At 49.0% G+C, this 27043-nt stretch overlaps 1 protein-coding gene across 4 annotated transcripts in view; it reads left to right on the forward strand.

The window, feature by feature from the left end:
- The window catches only part of CSNK1G2 (casein kinase 1 gamma 2), a 92314-nt gene that overhangs the window by 44376 nt on the left and 20895 nt on the right, over positions 1–27043 (forward strand). For 3 of the 4 annotated variants that reach the window (XM_073323841.1, XM_073323839.1, XM_073323840.1), the window contains one exon: positions 5672–6176. In XM_073323841.1, coding sequence (XP_073179942.1) covers positions 5990–6176 — 187 coding nt within the window. In that variant the 5' untranslated portion in view covers positions 5672–5989. Of the gene's footprint in view, positions 1–3722; positions 3807–5671; positions 6177–27043 lie in introns of those variants that run through there. The other variant, XM_073323843.1, reaches the window with a different exon arrangement.

A 27043-nucleotide genomic window follows, 5' to 3' on the forward strand; every position in this document is an offset into this window, starting at 1 on the left:
CTGTATCCTCCCTCCCCCTCGCACATTCTTTAGCATAAAAAGCCCTTTTTATTATTAATAGCTATTGAGATGCTATAAAAAGTTTTATGAGCCTTGGCTAAACCTCAGGGTTTGCAGTGTGCTCATTTCCTGGAGGTTGTGCACTGGAGAGGTGTGGGTTTGCTTGTTTAACCCATAGGTAATGCAGCGGCTTAATATATGAAAATGGAGCCAGGGCTTAGGTGGGTGTGATTGGAGCTTGCAGAGCTGGGGAAGGGAACCCAGGGCCAGGGGAGGGGCTAGTGGAGGAGTTTACTTTCCAGATCTGTTTGGTTTAAATCCAGAGGGCTGAGCTGGGACAAAGCAGAGGTGGTTAACATTGGTGGAAAGCGTGTCCCAGAATGCATTTGGCTTCTGCTGACCCTCTGCACTTCTGAGACTGTATTTAGCTTCCTGGAATTTCTAAGGTGGTGGTTTCGGTTAATGAAGGAACAAGCCCAGACCTTTGTCCAGGAAGCAGTAGGAGTTTTGCGCTGTGGAGTGAAGATGGGTGTCTCGGATGAATGGAGCGTGCACCTTCTGGGACAGAGTCCAGCTTCCAGAGCATGTAAACTGATTGTGTTTTGGGTTTTTTTTTGTTTTTTTTCTGGGAGGGGAGGGAGGCAAGGATTTGGGCTTGAATTGCACTGCAACAGGGTTGCACTGTTCCGGTATCCAGAGTAAACACTGAGAGACCTTGCTTCAGGGGATGAGCAAGCCTTGACGCTTGGGGGTCAGGAGGGAACTTGCTCTGGGGGCAGGTGAGCACATCACTGCACCTTCCGCTAAAGCAGCTGGTGCTGGCCGTTATTGGTGGCAGGACCCCTGAACTGATCCAGTCTGGCAGCTTGTGTGTTTTTAGAGTTGTAAAAGTGACACAGGGATTTGGGCCAAGCAGTGATGCCAGATGTACTACAGATAAGACTTCTGCCCTGGAAACTTAACCTGAAGGCAGGATCCCTGTGTGAAACCTACACCGTGTAGCCAAGTTTGCTGAAATACAACCTAGCCAGCCTGGCAAAGGCAGGGAGGATGCCTGTTCAAGGAAAATCCTCTAAGATGCTAGTACCCTGCTCCTACTTGTCTGATTTGGTGCTTTTTCTTGGTATGGTCGTGAGGTTGCCCCCTGCAGACAAACATTCCTCAACAATGGATTAACTGTCGTTAGGATACATAACGACCTTTTACTCCTGTCTAGCTCTTTTGTGCCATCTAGCTCTGTCTGTCCATAGATCACCTAGTGCTGTACAGTGATGGGTAAGTATCTCAGTCCCCATTTCACAGCAGGAGAAACTGAGGCAGAGAACAATGAAATTACTTGCCCAAAGCTACTTACTGATTCGGTGGCAGACCCCAGGTGTCCTCGCAGTCTGTTGCCCTGTCCACTGGGCTTCACTGCCTCCCTGGGCATTTTTTTACAAATGTATTTAAGAAAAATGTTTTTAGTACTGATCTCTTTGCTCTCTAAAGCATCTCTCATTAGAGGATGGTTCTAAGAACAACTTAATTGAGCCTTACAGCGCCACTTAGATGGGGAAACTGAGGCACAGAAGCAGTGTGACTTGCTTGAGGGTACATACCTGGCAAAGATCTGGATCCCTATTGCCTTGCTCCAACTTCTACACCACACATGCTCTTGTCTTTTCACCCCTTGACTTTTTCCTTCCCATCACTGATCTGAGCAATCTGTGCTGTAACAGGCTGAGACACGAGTTTTCCCAGCTTATACTCCACATCCAGGCTGAACATCCAGCACGCAAAACTAATGTGCTCTGCTGCCTACCTTTTTGTGAGCAGAAAAATTTTACTCTGCCCACTAGCAAGCTTGATAATTATTCCCTTTGGAGCTGTGTTGTAGAGAAAGAGGAGCTGAGAGGTGGCCACGAAATAAAACATTTTGATTCGTTGTGCAATGAGATGAGAACTCTGTGTGTCCCCATCTCCCCGGGAAGGAAACTCAAGGGAAGGGTGTCTAGTTATTCATTGTTTGTATTAAGGTAGCACCTTAAAGGCCCAGCCAAGATCGAGGCCCAATTGTGGTCGGTGCTGTACGTACATATAAGATACGCCTACACCAGGGGTGGCCAACCTGTGGCTCCAGAGCCGCATGTGGCTCTTCAGAGGTTAAGATGCGGCTCCTTGTCTAGGCACCAACTCCGGGGCTGGAGCTACAGGCGCCAACTTTCCAATGTGCCGGGGGGTGCTCACTGCTCAGCCCCTGGCTCTGCCACAGGCCCTGCCCCCACTCCACCCCTTCCCACCCCCTCCCCTGAGCCTGCCATGCCCTTGATCCTCCCCTTTCCTCCCTCCCCCTCCCCCCCCCCCCGCCTCCTGCACACCATAAAACAGCTGAGCATGGGAGGCGCAGGGATGGAGGGTTAGGTGCTGATCAGCAGTGCTGCTGGCGGGTGGGAGACACTGGGGGCTGGGGGGGGAGCTGATGGGGCTGCTGATATGTTACTGTGGCTCTTCGGCAATGCAGATTGATAAACCATGCCTCACCATCTACGCCAGGAGTGGGCAACTTGCGCCCGAGAAGGAGCCAGAATTTGTGAGTAGGGTGCCCTACATGCCTGAACCCTCAGAGTATGTACCCTACATGGCTGTCTGTATGCCCAAGTAGTGCCTGCCACGGGAAAGGCTCTGGTTGCCAGGAGACAGCTGGAAAAGGATCGTTATGGGGAGACAGCAGGGACCTGCCAGAGTTTTTTCCTTACTCTGTCCACCTTCTGGAGCCTCTCACTAGAGCACGTAGCTGTCCATATAGTGCCTGTATTCTATACGCTACCGTTAGTGTAGACAGTCATGGTGAGAGATTAGACCAAGCCCCAAAAAGCTCAGACTAAACAGACAACAGGCATAAGGTGGGTGGCAGGGACTGTTATCCCCATTTTACTGGTGGGGACTGAAGCGCAGACACCTTGACCGTCAAATTTTCAAACATGCCTATGTGATTTGGGAGCCTGTCTTATAGGAAGTCAATAGGATTTAGGATCAAGTGCCTAAAATCACTTTAAAATGATACTGAAGTGCTTTTTGAAAATTTCACCCTTGAAGTGACTTAGGCTCCTCAGTACTGTTGTCAAGTGACTTAGGAGCATATATCCCATTGGCTTTCTGAGACTTGGGCTCCTAAGTCACATAGGTCCTTCTGAAAACTTCACCTTCAGTGATTTGCCCAAGGTCTTCCAGGAGGGAATTAGTTCCCTGCTCTGCCATAGAACCCAGCCCTGCATCCCAGTCCAGCACTGTAGCTGCCAGCTCATCCTGACGCTCACTTGTCTCACCCCTGCCCTGGCAGCCTGCCCCACATGGTAGTCGCGCCCCACCTGCCTCTCCCCAGTGAAAGTTGCTGAGTTTATTGCTCCTCTGCAGCTGCTTCCATCCCAGAACAATAGAACTAGTTGTATACCTACTGCCTGCAGCTGTCTCTCTCTAGCCCTAGGAACCCCCTTGCCACATCCCAGTGCTTGCCAATTAACTTTGCATCCAGTTACCTCGCTGCAATGATCCTTGTACCTGTCTTTTCATGGGCCTCTCTCTTGCCTCCTTTGTTCCCAGGGTAGCTAAAGGCTGCTTGCTGCCCCCAAGATGGGATACCTTGATTCTATGTGTATGTCTACACAATGAAGAACCTGCGCCTGGCCTGCACCAGCTGACCCAGCTTGTGGAGCTCAGGCTGTATAGATTTCCGGGCTCAGGCTGGAGCCCGAGTACTGGGACCCTGTGGGGTCGAAGGGTCTGGCAGAGCAGGCTGCAATCCATTAGCACTGTCCCTGCCACTCCAGGTCTCTGCTCTGTGCTGCCCTTTCTCCTGCGCTCGCTAGCTGTATTTCTTCCCTTCACTTCCACAGGATGGGGAACGTGGAGCGTGGTCTTCCCTCCCTAAGAAGCTATCCTTGGGGATTCCGTCGTGCTTTGCCTCCCTCTGAATGCTACACAGGAACCTCTTGGCAGTCCTATAGTGCCATTCTTTAGCTGGCAGCATTTATTTAGACTGCAGTAGCATCTAGGGGCCCCAGTCACAGATCAGGACTTCACTGTGCAAGTGCTGTACAATCCCACAGCAAAAAGGCAGTTTCTGCCCTCAGGGGCTTTCAATTGAAGCAGTAGAATCTTTGTCCCCGGGCCCAGCACCCCAGCTGTCTGTTCCTCACTCTGATCAAAGGCCCCAGCAGTGATTAGCCCTGGCAGTCACCCTGCCTTATTGCAGCTTTTAAAATAAAAACAAGGCTTGTTAACAACTTGTAGGAAGTAGAGAGAATCCCAGGCCCTGTCTGCGCAGATGGGGCTGGTTTTGCACCAATGTAGCCATGATAGTGCAAATCCCCAGATGCACCACATTGGTGTGAAAAGGAGCTCACAGTAGTGTGATGTGTTTGTGTTGTAAACCAGTCCAAGCCCTGTTTTATACCAATGAAATGCATCTACACTTGGGGGTAGGGGGGTAGTACCACTGTAACTACCCCTATAGGCACTAATCTATAGACTGTTTTTAAAAATAATAATAATTCCACCCCTAACTGATATAGGGTGTAGACAGTGCTAGGCAGAACACAGACTACAGGATTGCAGCTTGTGCACAGCAAAAAGTTCTCTGACTGAGTTAGCTTGAGAGTGGATGTCTTCAGACCCAGGAAATTCCTGTGCTGGAGTGTGGAAGGGAAGATCCCCTTTTGACTGCATAGTAAATCCCAGGGTCCTTTTGTTTCACCATAGTTCCAAGTAGTCTAGTGACTCATGTCCTCTTCTGCTGCCTCTCTGGGGCTGCATCTGTCCCATCAGGTATGGCCAATAAGCAGCATCTCTCTGGTGGCTCCCTTTCAGTCCATCATTCTTTGTTTCCCCTGCCGACTCCTCCAGGAATGCTCACTAGGCATTGTGCCCCCAAACCACCCCAGTGAGCTTCTCTGTAGAAAGATGACAAAGGTTTGGAAGTCTGATACAAAATACTATCCCTCTAGTTAACCCTCTGCTATCCGGATGGGGTGTTTATCTGTCTGCTGGAGACCCTAGGATCAGTAGTGTGGGGCTGTCTTCCCCAAGCAGTGCGAGCCTGCCATTGCACTATTGCCATGGGAAGGAGCCCAGAATGCACCTGGGGCCTCAGAGCAGCCTGGATAGTTTTGTCTGGCTGTCTTTCCCTACCCTCAACCCCCACTGCAAAATAAAAACGTCTTCCGAAGGACCTCTGGACAGGAGAAACACACATACGCGAACACCCCTCTCTTGCTAAGAGCGAACAGGAGGCTGTTTAATCTGCATCTGAGGGCATTTGTCGACCAAAGTGGGTTTCTTTGGGTGCTACCCTAAGGAACCCTGCTTCATTAGCCTCTGCCATCTCAGGATTTGAACACACATCCTAATGGTTAACTAGTTAACCCTCAGTCACCCCCTGCCAGGTACATGTCCATCTGTGAAATGAGGAGGATAAACTGAGGCAGGAAGAGGGGTCAGTCAGATGAGTTTCCTGGGGTCATTCTGTTGAGCTGGGAGTAGAACCCAGTACTCCTGACTGCCAAACACTTTTTGCTCTTTTCCACTTCAGTACCTTCCCCCGCCCTGTGTTCCTCTGTAAAAGCTCTACATAATTTATAACTCCCCCTACTTTATGGAAGCATGCACACTAATTTTGTCCTCCTGTCTTTTACAGTTGGGAGCCGAAGGATCTAAGCTGGCAGGATCCTCTCCGCAGAATGTGCTCTTCACCAAAGAGCGGGCCAAAGCAGGCGAAGATGAGAATCCCGGCGGGACCTTCAGAAGCACTAACATTGCAGTAGCCCGGCGCCTGTGGGTGGCAGTGACCCCCTCAGCCCCCTCCCCTCCATCTCAGACCGTGATGGTGTATTGACCGAGAAGAGCCCTGCTTTTTTTTATTTTTCCTTCCCCTCCCTCCCCCCTCAAGTTTTGGTGGCTTTGGGATTTGTATGGCAGCAGCGTAACCGTGGAGAGGCCGGGGTATCACAAACTTATGGATTTTGATAAGAGAGGAGGGAAAGGGGAGACAGAGGAAGGCAAAAGAATGTCCAAGGCAGGTGGAGGAAGGAGCAGCCATGGGAGCCGGAGCGCAGGGACAAACTCTGGAGTCTTAATGGTGGGCCCCAACTTCCGTGTCGGGAAGAAGATTGGATGCGGCAATTTCGGGGAGCTCCGTCTAGGTGAGATGGGCCTGTTTTATTTTCATCCTTGCTGTGATTGCACACTGTGGTGCTACTGTGAAATCCATCCAGCTCTTCCCTTTCCCCACTGGGAATGCTGAGGGGTGATCCATATCAGTGCCGTCCTCCTTTATGAGAATAACAGGAGGAACCATTCCCCACCCTCCTGCTATAGATCTTTACAGGGAGCCGTGTCAGACAGCATTAAGGCTGCAGGCCCAGAAAATTGGCTCTTTTATGCAAGAGGTAATGCCCTGATTTGCATTTCACAAATATGTATTGCCTCATTTGCATAAAATCTCTCTCCCAGAAATACTCCTTTCTCCCTGGTGTCTTCTCCCCAGTGTCCTTGCTCTGGACTCCCTGACCACAGAAGCCCTGCCTGAAAGGTGTGAGTTAAAACATTTCTAAGCCCATTCTAAAGCAGAAGGGCTGATGGTCACAGAAGGGGTTTCTGATCACCCTCTTTGTGATCAGTAGGGAAGATCTGATAATGAAATTGATCCCTTTCGTCCCAGCGTTTTCAGTCCTGGAGGCAATGCCAATTTGAATGGGTTTCACAAGGTATCTACAAAGATGCATTTGTACTGGGAAAGTTCTGTGGCCTGTGTTATACAGGAGGTCAGACTGGATGATCACCATGGTCCCTTCTGGCTTTGGAATCTGTGAATCTATATCATGTGCGCCACTAAACTCCAGCAAATGTCTGTTACTCATGGGTTGCAGCGTACGGCTTATCGTTCTTCCCCAGCGGAGAAGAAAGAGTTTGGACAGAAGTCTCTTGACTACCAGGTGGCTTCCTATAAGGGCAGGCCCTCGAAGGGAGGAGAGGTCAGAGGGAGAATGGAGTGGGGGCAAGGTGTGAGACAGAGAGCATCTGCTAACAGCACATGGGGAAGAGGGTGGGAATGAATATTTGCCATCAGACAGAACATACAGCTGCAGTAGCCAAAAGCGTTCATCTCTCAATAGAGATGGTTGGAAAACAGTATTTTCTGAGAGAGATTTTGAAAAATATATTTTTTTTTAAATATCCTTGGGTACCTTCCTTTTTGGGGGAGGGGCATGTCTTAAAAAAAAAAAACAGGAAACTTTGAACAAAGCAAAAAATTTTCAGGGTGTGAAGGAGGTGGAGAGGGCCATTGCTTGTCAAAAAAGCAAAAAAAAAAATAACCTCACTGGCAGGTTTTCGCCAAGCTGTAACTCTTGGCTTGGCGCACGCTGCACTGGTGTCCTGCGGCTGTGAAAGGCTCTTTGCAGTCTGGTGTTGCTCTACAGTGCCTCTAGGAATGTGAATTGGACTTCAGTGTGTTGAACAAGTATTTGCTAGGCAAAGATTTTGGCCCAGGCGGAGAATATTTGGAAAATTAACTGCGTTGGAGGGAGAACTGATGTAGCTCATTCCCAAGAGAGAGCTGGCAGTCTCAGGGACGCCAGTGGCACCTGTTGCCCCAACCTGTATCTCTCCAGACTGAGCCTAAAGCTAGATGTGGGCTTCGCTTCACACCATCTGCCTGTGGGAAGAACCAGCAAGCGGGATGGTGTCTGAAGTTCTGCAGCCTGTGAGGCAGTATGACTGGAGGGAGGGACAGAACATACCTACCTCCCTGCGTTCAACACGTTGACTCTGGGTGCGTTGAGTTCATGCTAGCTCTGCCTAGCACGACAGACTTGGTGGTGCTTGGCAAACCAGCAAGCTCCCAAACTCCCTGATGTGCTTGCAGCTTAATTGCCAAGCTTGGGAAAAGGCTGTGTTTAAAACCAAGCCAAGCGGTTCCTGCCTTCGGGGAAGTGGGAAGTCTGTCTCCCTGAATCTTGGGGAGCAGCTCAGATCCCTCCTCCCAAAATCAGACTAGCTGTGGCAGGCTGCACGCAGCACCTTACAGTGTCATGAGGGAACAGGGAGTGTCATGGCCAAATCCTCCATTCCCTCACCTGCTGCTCCCAGTGCATGGAGTGAGACAGCCCCAGTGCAGGGAGCTACCCCAGCCCTGCAGCTTCTGCACTGAATGGAATCAGTGGCTGAGATGAAGCAAGAAATCTGACTGCTGAAGATCCCCAGCTGTGGAGAAATCCTGCCGACTCCCCCTCCTGCTGGCTTGATATGCTCCACCTGGAACATCACTTGTCTGGTACAAATTTCTGTAGTAAAATGTACTTCCTTGCCAGGTAGTGATTTCTAGACTTGCTGGTGTGTCAATCTTCAGCCAGTATATGCGAGATAAAGGGGAAGCCTCCCACTCCAACCCACAAACCACTTCTGCCTGCTGGGAGTGAGAAGAACTATCTCTCTTGGATTTCTCTTCTACCCACCTCCCAGCCAAATGATTGCTGAGAGGCCTGGGGTTGATTTGTATGGGACTGGCTCTGCGACTGTTCCACTCCCGCCGTCTGTTGCAATTGAGGAGGGGTCTCCAGTCTGCTTTCTCTCAACCCTCTGGCTGCTCCAGTGTGAGTGTCTTTGCTATTGGGCCCCTTCCCCAGCCTCTCTTTCTTTAGGATCACTTCCCCAGTAAATAGCTTCAATTCCTGCATCTGCTGCCCATCAGAGACTTCTCAAGATGCAGCAGAAAGAAATTGACCAGATTTGTCAGTTTTCAGAGCCTTGTAAGCAGCTGTGATAGCAGCAGTAGAAATGGGTAAAGCCCTGGCCTGCAGTCACTTTGCTGCAGGTTGGCAAGGTCTGAGCAGCAGTAGAGGCCCAGGAGCAAGCTGCTTGCAGACTTAGGAAGACGGCACTGCATTGGTTCCTAGATGCATGGTTATGCTTGAAACCATGAGGGCTAGAAAAGGAAGTTTTCTTCTTCCACTGGAATTTGGGATTCTGCAGAGGTTGGTGCTTGTTGTGTGGATTTCTACTTGCCATTGACATTAAAGTCCCTGCATGGAGTTATTCTAGGAGGCCCACGCATCCTGTAATACATTAATGCTTGTCTGTAAAATGGCATGATAAAACAGGCCATTGGGCTGGATGGGGAGTGTCCCAGTACAATTTGCTCTGCTTGCTCCTAAAATCCAATTTACTTCCTTCTCAGATACGCCATTAACTTATTTCAAGGCTCAAGAACGCTTTCAGGAGCCAAATAAAAGTAGTCACTCATCAAAAATGCAAGCCTTGATCCATGTGCATGCCGGAGCATGTGTGAAGGAACCAAATGATTGGAGAAAATGCTGCCTGCCCAGAGAGAAATCAAATAATGCCACCCTCTTTGGGGAAGGTTTGGGGGACAAGGTGGGAGAAGCCAGCAGATCATGGCAAAGATCTTTGACAGGTTTCAGAGTAGCAGCCGTGTTAGTCTGTATTCGCAAAAAGAAAAGGAGTATTTGTGGCACCTTAGAGACTAACCAATTTATTTGAGCATAAGCTTTTGTGAGCTACAGCTCAGTTCATCTTTGTTTCAGCCGTGGTGAAGGACCTAGGACAGAGACCAATGTAGTCAGTGTCAAATGTAAATGAGACTATCTAGTGCTCTTTGTGCACACACTAATCCCCGCAGCAGTCCTTGGTAGCAGAGTTGGTAAGATTTGTCCTGGGGGAAATGAAGCACCCAAAGCAGAACTGGTTGCAAAATCCAAAATTATTTTTGGATTTTAAAAAACAGATTTTTGGACATGTTTCCAGTTGCAAGGGAAACTTGCTGCTTTTGAAAACATTATAGAAACTTTTCATGACCAAAATTAAATTGTCTTGGGTGTTTTGAGAACAGTTTCAGTTTGGGGGGAGGAGAAAACATAGGAAAATGGTCCATTTCAAAAAGGAAAATTTTCCACACACAACTTCCTTGTTTATAACATTGACCAGCTTTACCATGTGACTTTTAAAAGCTGGTGGTACTTTTTATTTGGGAAGAGAGGCGCCTTAGATCTTGATTGCCCCGCTTGGGGGAGGTGCTGAAAATCAGAAGCCACTTCTGAAAATGTTAGCTTAAGGGATATGCTGAAAGCCAGAAGGGGAATGAAAGCCAGACAACAGGAGTTTCTGGCTCCCAATGTCTCTTATTGTCTAGGGCAGGGGTTTTCAACCTTTTTTCATCTGTGGACCCCTAAAACATTTTGAATGGAAGTGTGAACCCCTTTGGAAATCTTAAACATAGTCTGTGGACCTAGAGGTGGAAAACCACTGGTCTAGGTATGTAACAGTAACACTTCAAGGCCCCAGTTGAGATCAGGTCCCTTTTTTGCTTGGTGTTGTACAGACACATACTGAGAGAGCCCCAAAAAACTTACAGGCTATACAGACAGAACTTCTTCACTGGCTTATAACCATGTAAACATTGAAACCAGGACAGCAGGAAAATGAACAGTCCTTCCGGAGAGCTGGGTTTATGAGACTGACCAAGAAGCTGCTGCAGTGCCACCAATGTGCTTCCAGTTGCCTTTCTCAGCCCGCCCACAGTGATGTCGCTCTGCTGGCCTCATGTTGGAGGGACTCCAGGGCTTGGGTGGAGAGCAACCACCTCAAACTCTGTGTGAGCGAGGCTGGTAGAAAAGCAGAGGTCATCTGAGGAACTGACAGGAGACACAACTATCTAGTCTCCAGAGGACGTCCGCACTCTTACTGTCCAGGGCTTAAACAGTCTCCGGGTCTTGTTGCTCCCAGGTGTCCAGCACTGGTATCCTTTGGCTGCCTAGGAGGTTGCGCCGTTTCCTCTTGGATAAAGATCCAACCATGGTGACTTGCCTGCTCATCCAGGCCAGCCAGCAGCAGTGGCCTTCCTCGTCCCTGCGCACCCCACCCACATCACTATCCGAGCGCCTCCCCCATCCCACCAGTTTAATTGCTTTGCTGGAAACTTGAGGCCACCTCCTGCCCTTAGGCATGTTTCAAAATGCAGCAGCTGCAGCTGGAGAGTATGGTGGGAACTGCAGGAACACCCTACATCCCCCACTGCTTACCCCCTTCCAGCTAGTTACCAAGGGCCAGGGCTACAATCTGCCTGGTGCCTTGACCAGGCTGCTTCCACGGCAGAGACCAATGCTGCTGCCTTTTGAAATTTGAAACAGGAGGAAGCTGTTTAGAGCAGGGGTGGCCAATGGGCCATGTGCCACCTCTTCCAAAGCGGCCCTGGCACCGGGCTCTGGCCCAGCGGCATACTCTGCAGAGAGGTTGTGAAGTGTGCAGCCATCTGCTTTCTCTGGCTGCCACAAGTTAAGGATGAGAGCTGGGAGACTGGCTTGTTACCAGGGTGGCTTGTGCCCAAAGGGAAGAGAGGAAAAGCACTGACATGCATGACAGAGTGCTAGCCAAGGAGCAGCAGCTAGGAAGACAGGCAGCTATGAGCCCTGGTTTGCAATGGCTGTGTAGGATACTGAGCATCAAGGCCTGATTCTCTTCCCCACCTTGGAATCTAGGGGAGTATCTCACATGACTCTGAATGGAAGCCTGAGTCCCTGGAGTGAGGCTTCTGCCTTCACAGGAGGGTGGTTACCCTGCTCTCTGAGTGTAGAAATGTTACAAACCACATGCAGTACTTTAACCAAGCGCTCCTTTGCAAGGACCCAGTGTCTGTGCATGGCTGTGTCCTCCTGTCCAGGCAAAGGGCATGAGGACCAATCTGTTAGCAATCATGTAAATCCTGGGATATCAAGCTGGGAGGGTCAGCAATGAGTCTTCTTCATGTTGGGCCATTGACCTTGAGTGCGGCCTCAAAGTGCTCTCATGTTCCCAGGTATTCAGCTTGTCTATTTTCTAGCTGAGCCTTTATCCAGCTGGGTGTCTCTCCATCAGTGGTTCTGGGTAACCACTTGCACAGGACTTCACTCGTCTGTGCATTTCCTGCAGTGGCCTTGCAGTGCAAGTGTGGATAACTTTAAAACACGTTTTTGTCATCTGAGCGAGATACTTGTGTCTGCCGCTCCCAGGATCTGTTGTGGAACCATCCATGATGGAGGGATTGGCATTTTACTGAGGGTGTTGTAGGAGTCTGTTAAAAAAAAGTTAGTCTGGAAAGTCCAAAGTTAATAGTAAACTTTTTTAAAAGTGGCTTTGCAAAGTTAAGGTTGCCCAAAGAACCTTAACTCTGCCCTGTGTCCTCCCAGCCTTTGCACCCCTTCCATCTTATGTATATGATAATGACCTCGTGCTAGAGGCTTTAAGGGCGTGATCTAGCACAGCTCGGGCTTAGGGTGCTGCCCATTGACCTATGTTACTGCATTTGGGATCCAGCCTTTCAGAGGGTCTGGGCCCCAGATGCAGTGGCTGTATGTCTGGGCTCAGTCTCATGGGGTGATCTTGCTGGGAAAGCCCAGGTGCCTGTAGGGTATTGTCCATTGGGTGTTGTGATGGGACAAGGCCAGATGGCTATAGAAAAGTAGTGGGAGATAGATATATTAGCTCCAGGCTAAACAAATCCCTGGTACCAGGTTAAGTGAAATGGAAGCTGCTCCAGGTGAATTAAGACACCTGGGGCCAATTAAGAACTTTTCAGAAGCCAATCAGGGGCTGGCTGAAACTAGTTAAAAGCCTCCCAGTCAGTCAGGTGGGTGTGCATGTCAGGAGCTGTGGGAGGAAGTTGCGCTGTTGGAGAGGCTGAGTAGTACACACCATATCAGGCACAAGGAAGGAGGCCCTGAGGTAAGGGTGAAGTGGAGCTTGAGGAAGTGAGGGCTGCTGTGGGGGAAGTAGCCCAGGGAATTATACAAGTCATGTTTCTAAAAGGTCAGCTACCATAGCTGATACTATTAGGGTCCCTGGGCTGGAGCCCGGAGTAGAGGGTGGGCCTGGGCTCACCCCCCACCTTTGCCCCCTGATCAATCACTGAGACTGGGAGACAACAGAGACACTGCAAGGAAGGATAACTTCTCCTCACCTCCCTTGCTGGCTTATGATGAAAATGACTCAGTAGACTGTGACCCTTGTCTCTAGAGAAAGAAGGGTTACGTGGAGGGTCACAGTGAGCCTCTGAGGCTAGCGAAATCCGCCAGGAAACGCGGGACCCACGGAGGCAAGGACAGAGCTTTGTCACAGTGTCTATTGAAGAGACCTAAGAGGAAGGAGGAGGGGATGTGTGCTCACCTCAGACTGATTCATAGGCTTATCTCCTTTTAGGGTGTCCTGTACTGTTCTTTTGGGGGAGTGGGCATGCTGCCCTGCTTCCTGAGCCCAGAATGCCCCCTGCTTCTCAGCTGGTTGATAAAAGAAATACTGGTGGGGAGGGCAGAGAATAAATAAGTTGATCCCAGCTGGGACTGAAACTCCCCAAGTGCCTGTTCAAAGTACTTTGCAGCCGCATTTTCCCTTAGCGGCCTCACATCAACCTTCTGCTGGTCGCCTGCACAGAGGGGACTTTGCCCCCACAGAATACTGGCTGGGGATTTAGAGCCAGTTGAAAAATGGGAATTATATTTTGTGATAAATCTTGGAAATGTTTTTTTCCCCAAAAAATTTTCTGTGAACGTTTAATTCTCCCCTCCCCCATGCCCCTCGCTGGGTGGCAGGATGGGAGAAGGGAAGGGGTGATTTTTGCTTTAAAAAATTTCAAGTTAAACCTTTCTTTCATAGGTCCCTGGCTGAAAATGTCTCCCTGCGGCGATGTTTCAGTCAGTTGTAGCAGCCTTAAACTGACAACGTGGTGCACTTCAAAACATGAGCCAGAATTTTCTTGGTCCAACCCGACCCTGGTTCGTGCCTTGATCTGCATCTCCGGTAAAGCTCTGACATCTCTGAAGCAGGGCAGAGAGCTCCAGTGAAATGCCTGCCCTGGCTAGACCAAGCCCTTTTTCCTAAAATGTCCCTGCTCTGCCAGTACCAGCTTGGTTCCACCAGAGGGGTGCGGCAGTGACATCCGTACCCATTCTGAGCACGCTTACATAGCACAGGTAAGGCCCCAGCAGCTGTCCAGTGCCTTGTCCACACTTCATGGTAATGCCTTTGCTACCAGCGATGGAACTGACCTAGTGATAGCAACAGGGGCAAGGCCAGTGCAGACTCACCCCAGGCCCTAGGACCCTGCGAGGTGGGAGGGTCCCAGAGCTCCAGCCCGACCCTGGAAGTCTACGCAGCAATGAAACGGCCTAAGCCCCATGAGCCTGAGTCAGCTGGCATGGGCCAGCCGCCAGCTGTGTAGACATACCCTACGTGCATCAGTTTCAGCAGCAGAAAGTCAGAAAAGTGGTTGTGATAGCTACAAACTTTCCTGTTTGCTTTAAAACGTACCTGGCTGTCATTTTGAAGGCTGCCTTGGTATCCTGTTAACATCATAGACCCTTCAGTGTCCCTGGGAATTGGGCTCTTCGCTGCATTTATAGTTTACGTATATGCTTTTTTTTCAAAAGCACTTAATTCATTTTTTAAAAGATGACTGGAAAAAAAATCCACATGTTGCTTACAAACCGGTCCCTTTCCCTTGATTACACTGTAGCGCATTAATCCATTTCACTGATCTATGCCAGTTATGGCCTGTTTACTTTGTGCATTTCTCTTGGTTGAAGCATAAGAAAATAAGAATGGCCATGCAGTATCTTGACTTGCACCTGGCATTAGCCATCGCTGGTTCAGAGGGAATGAACAGATCAGGGCAATTATCAAGTGATCCATCCCCTCTCATCCATTCCCTGCATCTGGCAGTCAGAGGTTTAGGGACACCCAGAGCATGGGGCTAACAGCCATTGATGGACCGATCCTCCAAGAACTTACGTAATTCTTTTTTTGAACCCAGTTATTCTTTTGCCCTTCACAACATCCTCTGGCAACGAGCTCCACAGGTTGATGGTGTGTTGAGTGAAGTGCTTCCTTTAAATAAATAAAAACCAAAAAAAAACCAAACAGGAGTACTTGTGGCACTTTAGAGACTAACAAATTTATTAGAGCATAAGCTTTCGTGAGCTACAGCTCACTTCAACCTGTGCTTCCTTTTGAGTGTTTTCAACCTGCTGCCTATTAATTTAATTGGGTGACCCCTGGTTCTTATGTTATGTGAAGGGGGTAAATAACACTTCCTTATTTACTTTCTCTACACCATTCATTATTTTATAGACCTCTGTCATATCCCCCTTAGTCGTCTCTTTTCCAAGCTGAACAGTGCCAGTCTTTTTAATCTCTGCTCAGATGGAAGCTGTTCCATACCCCAAATCATTTGTGTTGCCCTTTTTCTGTACCTTTTCCAATTCGAGTATCTGTTTTTTTGAGATGGGGTGACCAGAACTGCATGCAGTATTCATGGTGAGGGTGTGCCATGGATTTATAGAGTGGCATTATGATCATAGAATCATAGAATATCAGGGTTTGAAGGGACCTCAGGAGCACATCTAGTCCAACCCCCTGCTCAAAGCAGGACCAGTCCCCAACTAAATCATCCCAGCCAGGGCTTTGTCAAGCCTGACCTTAAAAAATATCTCAGGAAGAAGATTCCACCACCTCCCTAGGTAACGCATTCCAGTGCTTCACCACCCTCCTAGTGAAAAAGTTTTTCCTAATATCCAACCTAAACCTCCCCCACTGCAACTTGAGACCATTACTCCTTGTTCTGTCGTCAGCTACCACTGAGAACAGTCTAGATCCATCCTCTTTGGAACCCCCTTTCAGGTAGTTGAAAGCAGCTATCAAATCCCCCCTCATTCTTCTCTTCTGCAGACTAAACCCAGTTCCCTCAGCCTCTCCTCATAAGTCATGTGTTCCAGTCCCCTAATCATTTTTATTGCCCTCTGCTGGACTCTTTCCAATTTTTCCACATCCTTCTTGTAGTGTGGGGCCCAAAACTGGACACAGTACTCCAGATGAGGCCTCACCAATGTCGAATAGAGGGGAATGATCACGTCCCTCGATCTGCTGGCAATGCCCCTACATATACATCCCAAAATGCCATTGGCCTTCTTGGCAACAAGGGCACACTGTTGACTCATATCCAGCTTCTCGTCCACTGTAACCCCTAGGTCCTTTTCTGCAGAATTGCTGCCGAGCCATTCGGTCCCTAGGCTGTAGCGGTGCATGGGATTTTCTGCCTATTATCTATTCCTTTCCTAATGGTTCCTAACATTGTTAGCTTTTTTTTTGACTGCCGCTGCACACTGAGTGAATGTTTTCAGAACCGTCCACAGTGACTCCAAGATCTTTCTTGAGTGATAACAGTTAATTTAGACCCCATCCGTTTGTATGAATAGTTGGGTTTGTTTGCCAATATGCATTATTTGGCATTTATCAACATTGAATTTCATCTTCCATTTTGTTTCCCAGTCACCCAGTTTTGTGAGATCCCTTTTTAACTCTTTGTAGTCTGCTTTGGACTTAATTGTCTTGAAAAGCAATGAAAACCAGTTTCATGTTCAGGTTCTTGGTGCTGATTGGGTTTCAGACACTGCAGGGGAGGGAGTTGTTTTAAGAAAGCTGTTTTCATTGGGATCTGTTTATTTTTTTAATTATGGAAACCATTTTCTGTAGGTCTGGAGGAGCCATTGTGTATTATTTACATTTGGGGCCAATTTTAAGTTGTCCTCTTCAAATTCATTGCAAATCCATGTGCCTGCCTTTACGCACTGCTATGCTGGTTTCTTTCATGCAACCAGTGCGGTGAGGAAAGAGGAAGTGTAATTTTTTAGTATACCTAGAGGCACTGCCTGAGATCAGGGCTGTCTTGCTCTGTACTGTCTGTATGCATAATGAGAGACGGTCACTGCCCCAGAGAGCTGATGATCTAAACAGACAAGGGGTGGGATGGGAAACTGGCACAGAGGGTCCCTCGGGGTCTGTGGCAGAGCTGGGAATTGTGCCCTTGTCCCCAGGCCACTGACTTAGCCTCAAGACCCCCATTTCTCTCCTCATGCTTGCAGCATGTGTGATAAAAGGTCAGAGGAAGGCTGGTGTGACGTACAGAAGCAGGTGTCAAAATAGCACTTCCAAACTTATTTTGGAAGGGAGAGGGGCAGGTGGGAAAATTATTTAAGGGGTTCAGAGAAATACACACCCTAGCTTTTACCAGTGATATTGTTACAAACAGGGAGGGTTTAAATGCTCTTGTGCCTAGTTATGCCTCTGTGGTGTAGTCCTACCCCAGCGTAACCTTCCTCCGGCTGTAGACGTTTCCTCCAAGTGTCTTGCTTCTGTGCAGCACAAGCAACGCCTTGCATCAGCCAGTGCCACAAACCAAAATATTTTTGTTTTTCAGCAGCTCTCATCTCCACGTTTTTTTTCTAAAAACCACATTCACTCATGCAGATTCTCTGGCGCTTCCTGACATGTCACTAGCAGACATGTGGTTCCCCCTATGGTTGCCTGTGGACGGTTATAATAAAGTTCTCTCTTTGTGAAACATGCAGAGGAGGGGAGGGAAAATAGCAAACCACCAGAACCATTTTTCAGGGTGATTCTAACTCCCTTCCAGCAGACAGCTCAAGGAGGGGTTCCCACATTGTGGATGCAGTTTCTGGGGAGAAAGACCCCAGGAGGCCTGACTCCCAGCCCTCCCACTCTTCTTTAGACTGCAAACTCCATAGGGCAGGCCTCCGTCTTTAAGCACCTAGCACGCTCTGGGGGGCTAGATCAACAGTTAATAATCAAACCCTTCCCCATGCTCCCACCCCTCTCTAGCTGTTTTGTTGGAGGCACAGAACTAGTCCTGATTGGCTGGGTTATGGTACAATTTACCTGCCCTTTCCGGACCTGCATGCGGATTACGTGATTCAGTCCCAGGATCAGAAGTGTAAGCACGGTGCCATGTAACTCTGTGCACCAGCATAGCACCTGGCTGAGGGTGGTGCTCTATATTGGTGTATTATAACACCCTATCGAGGGGGCTGATACAGACTGGGCAACTGACAAACTCAGCCAGCGGGGGGCAGTGATGGTACATCTCCCACTTGCATCCCTATCCATCCACACTAACTTGTTCTCATTTAGAACAGTTACATTCCCTCCAACACCCCTACCCCACCAGCAGGGCATTTGCCTGCATGTGCTGGATGCTGCGCTGCATCAGTTATATTGCTGTCACTTATCCTGAGTGCTGGTCCTGTCATCCCCGTCGGGTGTCCGTCAAGATATGTCCTACACTCTCCTCCCTCTGCAGTCTTGTGTAAGCAGGGGGCAAATCCCCTTGCATTGGCCACCTCAGGTCTCCCCCTCCCCAGTAGGACATAATTGTATCGTTTTGGCCCAGGGGTCTCAAATTCAATTTACCTTAGGGCCAGTTCCAGTCCTTAAGTCCTCCCAGTGGGCCAATAATGTCACTGAAGATAGTCTTCAGAAAAGAGAACGTTTATATTGTGTATTTTATTTCGAATTTCTTAGAAACAATAAAACTGTCATGCAACTTCTCATACAATTCTTCACCTGCCAGAGAGTTTTTTGTTGTTTGCCAGACACCTGGCAACGCTTCAGTTCTGTCAGTTTGTGGATGTTTGGCCTCCGTGACTGAGCAGTTGAAACCTTCAGGATTGCAGCAAGATGTGCATCAGATAGCTCAGTGGTTTGAACATTGGCCTGCTAAACCCAGGGTTTTGAGTTCAATCCTTGAGGGGGCCATTTAGGGACCTGGGGCAAAAATTGGGAACTGGTCCTGCTTTGAGTATGGGTTTGGACTAGATGACCTCCTGAGGTCCCTTCCAACCTTGATATTCTATGATACACACAGTCTATGATAGTTGCGTTCGGCATTTTGACTTGTTTATGTTCATTGTGGGGGGCAGCCATACTGCCTCTGTGGCTGACTCTGCCCGGCAACTAGTGATGGTAGCTCTGTCCCTCTCCCCCAGCCAGTGGGAGCAGTGGGGGGCGGCACCTGCAGCAGACCTTGCCAGCAGCATGTGTGCATGCATCTCTCCTCTGTGGGCCGCAGTGGGGAGGTTCTTGGGCCGCTGATGGCCCGTGGGCCGGGACTTTGAGACCCCTGGTTTTGACAATCAGCTGGTTGTCCTGACTCGAGGCAACTAGGGCGGCAGCAGCTGAACTGCAAGATGTGACCTGAAGTCAGCATATGCAGGTTGAGGATAGTGATCCCCATCACATGAGCTGTTGTCTCCAAGTGCTCGTGGGGTCGCTGAAGGGTTGAATGCCCCACAGGCTTAGTGCTGAGCTGAGAAGAGCTGCAAGAGCCTTTTCATGGCATTTATTCAAGCCTGGAAAAGTCTGAGTGGAGTTTGTATTTGAACATTGTTAGTCATATACTGGGGCCTCTCCCTTCAGCTGAGACCTCAAAGCTTCAGCAGCCTTTGGCTTGGGCAGTAGTGGAATGGAAAATTGCCTGGGGAAAACCAGGCAGTGGTGTCTTTCGGGTTGAGCCAGTACTGCCCAAATGCCCCAGTCCAGCAGAGGAGAGGTTAGCAGAAGGGTCCTGTTCACCATGAGCCTTTGCGAAAGAGGGAGGATGTTAGGCCTCTATCTTCAGAGGTGTTTCGGCACCTAACTCTCATTGATTTCTAGGCCTTTGAAGGTCTAGGCTGTAGTCCCTATCATCCAGCAAAAGTCTAGGGTTGGTGATTTTGTCCATGTCTACATTCTCTTTGCAGTGTCAAGTGGATCCTTCACTTTCTGTCCTCAATTATCACATAGCTGTTAAAAATCTGCTGCGTTCCACACTAGAGATGGCTGCGTTTCAGGGGTGGGTGGAGTGATCCAGCATGCTGGAGACAGTAGTTTGCATTGGTTCTAAGCAGGTTCAAGGGGGCTTTGTTCACTACAGGTAATCCCTGGGACTGGGAGAACTAAAACAGAATGAGGTGAGAGGCCAAGACCTGTTGTGTGAGAGCCTGGTGTAGATGGCTGGCTTCACTGATCCCTGGGATGGTCTGTTTTCTGTGGGCCTGTCACGCAGCAACGGGTGAGAGAAAAGCTCCTTTGAATGGGACTGTAACCCCCCATAAATGGCAGTGAGCCTTGAGGACCAGGGCAGTTCCTGCCACTACCACTTAACTCACCCTTCAGTGTCACGGTGATGCCCCCACTTTACATGTCCAGCAGTTATGGTGGTCCTGACAGAACAAGAAGCAATGATCTCAAGTTGCAGTGGGGGAGGTCTAGGTTGGATATTAAGAAACACTATTTATTTCACTAGGAGGGTGGTGAAGCACTGGAATGGGTTACCTAGGGAGGTGGTGGAATCTCCATCCTCAGAGGTTTCTAAGGGCCTGCTTGACAAAGCCCTGGCTGGGATGATTTAGTTGGTGTTGGTCCTGCTTTGAGCAGGGGGTTGGACTAGATGACCTCCTGAGGTCTCTTCCAACCCTAATATTCTATGATTGTATGAATGATACCATGGAGCACTCAAGAACTCTGTTACATTACAGAACCTTTTGTACCTGCTGCAAGTCCCAGTGTTGGCTCAGCCAGAGTCAATCCCAGGATGGGGTGGGATGCCAGCCCCCGCCTTGCCCCTGATAGCACTTAAGGATTCCCACAGTCCAACCCAGGGCAGTGGTGCAGAAATAATTTGTATAGTGATGGTGCTGAGAGCCATTGAACCAAACTGTAAACCCTGTATATTATGGAAGCCACTTCAATTCAGAGGGTGCGGCCACACCCCTAGTTCCAGCACCTGAACCAGGGAGTAAGGGGAGAGAAGCTTCTGCCACTGGCTCCCCTTTTACTTTTTTACTTCTCTGCCCCCCCACCCCCCTTGTGGCGTCTGCAAAATGCTGAGGTTATGCTGAATGAAAGAGAAGCTCCCTGGGCGTGTTAATCCTCCCTGTGTTCCTCTGTTTACTGGACTGTTTCCATGTACTGTGTATCGGGAGACAGCAGCCACTGTAAAGGAGCTTAGAGCTGGGGAGTGAGGGGGGAGAGTTTGAAGAGATCAAGCATTTCAGGATTGCACAAAGGCCCCTCCTATCCAGCCCACGTGTTCACTGGGCCAGGGGCTCTCACCTTATGCAGAACCACTGAGTTTCTCCTAAGAGTTGTGGGGCAAGTGCTAGCTCATGAGAGAATTCATGCACACTGAGGGGCCCTTCCAAATGCTGATACCCATAATCCTTTGCCTTGCTTTAGTACCTTCTGTCCATGCATTGGTCATTACAGAGTGCTCGCTCGCACGCGCTCTCTCTCTCTCTCTCCTCGGAGCACTGTTCAAGCATTTGGCCCCTTGACAGGTTTTTTTTCCCCAGCTGTAAAATTGGTGTTGGTGAAAGTTAGGACTAGACCCCATGAGTCCTGGCTCCCATTCTGTAGCTGGTGCACACATCTTCCTGTACTGTCTCATGTCATCTGTCTAGAATAGATAACTGATACTTATCTAGCCCTCACCATAATATCTGAGCAGTTCAGCATCACTCTCCACATTCCTGTAAGGGGAAGTATTATTCTCACTTTACAGATGGACAATTGAGGCATAGCATTGGTGGTGTATCCTGCCCAAGATTGTGCAGGGAGTCTGTGGCTGAGCTGGGAATTGAGCCCAGATATCCTGAGGCCCAGCGCTCTGTCCATTAAACCATCCTTCCTACTATTACTGTGGTGGAGGTGGAGTGGTTTGAAATGCAGCATTGCTCTGTCATGGGGCAGGGTTCTGCTCCTCGAAAGGCCAGCCAACACCTCATGGAAAATTATACCCGGTAGGAGCAATTGTGCTCATATCTCCCCTGCATTCCTCTCCTCGTCATTCTACTGGGGACACAGTTTCACAGCAGCTGTCACAAGGAGAGGGTTATTGCTACCTCTGGTGGGCACCAAGAGCTGTGTCTGAGTAATTCAGTCACAACGAGTCAGAAATGAGACCTGTGCACCTAATATCGGATACCCACGCTGCTTAGCTGTGCCTGAATCTCATGGCTTTCTGTTCAGTTGTCTGCCTCTTAAAGGCAAACTGAAACAATTAGCTCCAATACATTCAGAGAGCTAAATGTTTATTCTGGAAGGAGATGGGTGAAATGGGAGTTTAGATCTTTTTGGAAACAGACCTCACTGAATTCTCTGCCTAACCAGGCTCAGGGGTGATACCATATGAATCCTTTAACACATTTCTAAGGTGTATGCCTGCTTGGCACTGGCTGTGGTAATATAAACCCTGTATTATGATGCAGCTTCCTTTAAAAGCCTCTGGGTGTTGGCTGTGTGCTGCATCTTTGATATTCAGGCCACTTAGTGAGGTGCTAAATGTGAGGTACCCAGCTTTGGCTGAAATTTCCTTGAGTAAATAAGCCTCCTTGTAATTTATATTCTGAAGGACGGTTCCCCTTCCCAGCTCCAGTTCATGGCTCTGTGAACAGCAGCCTCCTCTTGCTCAGCTGTGTGCATCAAGCACCGTGCTGAGGAGAACCTTTTCGGACTGGCTCACAAATCCATGCCTTCTGCCAGAGAGGTTGTGCAGAGCAGTAAGGGGCAGAGAGAAGGGTGATAGGCTTGTGCAAAAAGCGTGTTTTGGCTTTTAAAGTCAGAGATGCTTTAGGCTGTAATAATAATCCCTAGGTTTTCCTTTCCCTAGACTGCAGGTGTATGACATGCACACTCCAGTGGTCCTGCTGAGCTGGATGATAATGATTCACATTTCCTGCTAGTGCAGGATAAATACACAGCTTTAACGTGACTAATTCTCTCCCAACACACAGATTTTAGGTAATCTCACTGCTTCGGTTTCCACTGTGGCCCTTCCTCCTTTAAACAGGTGGAGAGGGACAAGGCATTTTCCCCTACCTCCTACCCTGGTCACCTGCCAGCCAAGCACCAGGAGGTACTGTGCTCTCAGCCTGGAGGTGCCTTCTGCTGTTTCTGTTGTTCATTGCAAAGGAACGCAGGCCAACTTCTTCAGAAGTTCCAGCCTGTGAGTTCTAATGGCAATAGGGGGACAGAGTTAGGAAGAAAATGCTGTCGGGGAATATTGCATCTTGTGTTCGCTGTCTCGGACCATCTCCCTAGCAGCAAGTGGGCGCTCTCGCAGTGTATGGACACAATACTGTATACATATGCATATCCAGTAAAAGGCACTATAAAAATAACCAGTACCAGCGTTGCTAGAGTCGCTGGCTTTCGAAGGGGAGAGGTTCCTATTTCGGTATGGGGTTGATGAGTCTGTTTCTGACGCTCCATGTAGAATCTTCGTGACTTACCTAAAATAAGGCACAATTTTTTAACAGTGAGCGTAATTAACCATTAGACCAATTGGCTGTGGGGCATTCTCCATCACTTGCGATCTGGATTTAAAGACTGGCTATCTTGTAAGAGAGATGCTCTAGCTCAGCCAGAAGATATGGACTTGATGCAGAGATTATAGGGGGTGGATCTCTGGCTTGCAACATGCAGGAGGTCAGACTAGATGATCCCTTGTGGCCTTGGAATCTGAATGTTGCCCATGCCCACTAGCTGAAAAAGGGGTTGTTTATGCTAGTGGCTTTTTAACTGGAGTGAACCAATTTGCCTGGTAACTTGAGTTACCTCTCTCACATTTGTACCTGCTCATCTGGTGTGTGGGAGCCCAGAACAAGCGATTGTGGAGTGGCCTGGGTGACTTCTGTTAATGAGCAATCAGTTAACCGGATTTTTAAAAAACTCTTTGATGTCCCCAGAGGGGAGGAGGCTAGAGGCAGCCCTGGCTTCTTATGGCTGACATCTGCAGGCACTGAGCTCAGCTCTGTGGGACAGGAGGCGGAGGGGACCTGGACTTCCAGCCCAATGCCAGGGAGGCCGTGACTAGCAAGAAGCAACTATAAACTGAGGACACTGGCCACGATTTTCCAAAGTGACGGGCGATTTTGGGAGCCTACTGGAGACGCCTTAAAGGTGTCTTCCAAAATATGCTGAGAGCCCTCTAATCAGGCCCCTTTCAGGCTTTTCTTGCTGGACACCTAAAATCCCACCATCAACCTCAGCCTGGACCAGTCCACACAAGAGATCCACTTCCTGGACACTATGGCACTAATAAGCGATGGTCACATAAACACCACCCTACACCGGAAACCTACTGACCACTATCTACATGCCTCCAGCTTCCATCCACACCACACCACATTCCGTTGTCTACCACCAAGCTCCACGATACAACCACATTTGCTCCAACCCCTCAGACAGAGACAAACACCTACAAGATCTCTCTCAAGCGTTTTGACAACTACAGTACCCACTTGCTGAAGTGAAGAAACAGATTGACAGAGCTAGAAGAGTACCCGGAAGTTACCTACTACAGGACAAGCCCAACAAAGAAAACAACAGAACACCACTAGCTGTCACCTTTAGCCCCCAACTAAAACCTCTCCAGCACATCATCAAGGACCTACAACCTATCCTGAAGGATGACCCATCACTCTCACAGATCTTGGGAGACAGGCCAGTCGTTGCTTACAGACAGCCCCCCAACCTGAAGCAAATACTCACCAGCAACCACACAACAAAAGCACTAACCCAGGAACAGAGGACTTGTGGCACCTTAGAGACTAACCAATTTATTTGAGCATAAGCTTTCGTGAGCTACAGCTCACTTCATCGGATGCATACTGTGGAAAGTGTAGAAGATCTTTTATACACACGATCCATCGTCTACAGCCAAGCTCTGCGATACAACTGCATTTGCTCCAACCCCTCAGACAGAGACAAACACCTACAAGATCTCTGTCAAGCATTCTTACAACTACAATACCCACCTGCGGAAGTGAAGAAACAGATTGACAGAGCCAGAAGAGTTCCCAGAAGTCACCTACTACAGGACAGGCCTAACAAAGAAAATAACAGAACGCCACTAGCCGTCACCTTCAGCCCCAACTAAAACCCCTCCAACGCATTAAGGATCTACAACCTATCCTGAAGGATGACCCAACACTCTCACAAATCCTGGGAGACGGGCCAGTCCTTGCCTACAGACAGCCCCCCAACCTGAAGCAAATACTCACCAACAACCACATACCACACAACAGAACCACTAACCCAGGAACCTATCCTTGCAACAAAGCCCGTTGCCAACTGTGCCCACATATCTATTCAGGGGACACCATCACAGGGCCTAATAACATCAGCCACACTATCAGAGGCACGTTCACCTGCACATCCACCAATGTGATATATGCCATCATGTGCCAGCAATGCCCCTCTGCCATGTACATTGGCCAGACCGGACGGTCTCTATGTAAAAGAATAAGTGGACACAAATCAGACGTCAACAATTATAACATTCAAAAACCAGTCGGAGAACACTTCAGTCTCTCTGGTCACTCGATTACAGACCTAAAAGTCACAATTCTTCAACAAAAAACCTTCAAAAACAGACTCCAATGAGAGACTGCTGAATTGGAAGTAATTTTCAAACTGGACACCATTAAATTAGGCTTGAATAAAGACTGGGAGTGGATGTGTTCTTACACAAAGTAAAACTATTTCCCCATGTTTATTCCGCCCCTCCCCCCCCCCCCCTCCCCCCCCACTGTTCCTCACACGTTCTTGTCAACTGCTGGAAATGGCCCACCTTGATTATCGCTACAAAAGGTTTTTTTTTTTTTTTTTTTCCTCTCCTGCTGGTAATAGTTCACCTTACCTGATCACTCTCGCTACAGTGTGTATGGTAACACCCATTGTTTCATGTTCTCTGTGTATATAAATCTCCCCACTGTATTTTCCACTGCATGCATCCGATGAAGTGAGCTGTAGCTGACGAAAGCTTGTGCTCGGATAAATTTGTGAGTCTCTAAGGTGCCACAAGTCCTCCTGTTTTTGCTAAAATCACTAGTCACTTGGGAAACCCTTGGCTGCGGCTAGTCATGTGTGAATATTGCTACTCCCTGTTGCCGTAGGCAGCGCAAGGGTCCGCGCTGCTGTGTGTTCCCATCTGTCCCTTCTCTCGCTCAATAAAGACGTTGTTTATTGACAACTTCCCTCTTGCTCTAATGGTTACTAGCCAGGAGACGCCTAACTGCGTGTCTGCCCTGGGGAGGTCAAGGTCACGTACGGGTCTGTCATCCATGCTTCATGGGGCGTGGGTTGGGCTGAGATAGAGGGCACCCAGTATTCTGTGTCCAGCTGTTACAGATAACTGAGTGATGTAAATAACAGTGCACCCTGAGAGGGAGATCTCTGGACAACAGGGATTGCTTCCTCCTTACAACCTTTAGGGTACCAGACACCCCAGCTGAGGTGGGAAGGAGGTAGGCCATGGCCTGGGACCACACAGAGCTGTGGGGAGGTTGCTAGTAGCAGGTGAGGAGTTCTGCCTCCTTCAGGGGCAGTGTGACTCCGAATTGTCCCAAGCCAGGGCAGTGTGAGAACTCCTTTTGAGCAGCCTGGAAACGGGCAGAGCCTGCTAGGCTGGTCACACATGAGCATTATGCCGCACTACAGTTGTTATAAACCAGATCGGTGCCAGGGCTTGGGAGTGATGTGTGTGAACATCCCTGACCCCCATTCAGGAAAAACAGAGGAAATTTCGCCATCAGAACTGTAGCAAATCTAGAACTTGGACTGAGAATCTGCTGCCCTTCAAATAAATGAATTTCCAAGTCCTGTTGATGGTGAAGGTTCCACCAGCAGCCCCAGCTGTGCAGCATCCCCTTCCCCAGCTGTAGGCCAGCAGGCAAGTTTCCCATATCTTAGCTTTCCATCTCGGAGTACATCACAAGCCATCGCTGATTCACCCTTCCTCCTCCTCTGCGGGATGAAAACATTATTACTTGAGATTTATGGATGAAAGGAGCTGTTTGAGATTGAAGAATTGTTATCTCCATTGTATGGATGGGGAAACTGAGGCACGAAGCAGGAAAAGTGACTTGCCTGAGGTGACACAAATGGGTCAGGCTGGAATGGAGCCCAGGAATCCTGTGCTCTAGCCACTTGGTTGCTCGTGTTGGAATTGTAACTAAATCCATTTTGTGCATTATCTACCATTGGGCACCGTCTCGGGGCTCTGTAAGGGCCCTGTATTGATGTGGGGAGACTAGGGTCATGCCCTTACTGCTCCCTGAGATTTGCAATCAAATCCAGCTCAGTCCTAGAGGCAGCAGCAGCAGGAGAACTGCTCCCTCCCTAGGGT

The sequence above is a fragment of the Lepidochelys kempii genome, chromosome 25 (genome assembly GCF_965140265.1).
Source record: "Lepidochelys kempii isolate rLepKem1 chromosome 25, rLepKem1.hap2, whole genome shotgun sequence".
Classification (NCBI taxonomy): Eukaryota; Metazoa; Chordata; order Testudines; family Cheloniidae; genus Lepidochelys; species Lepidochelys kempii.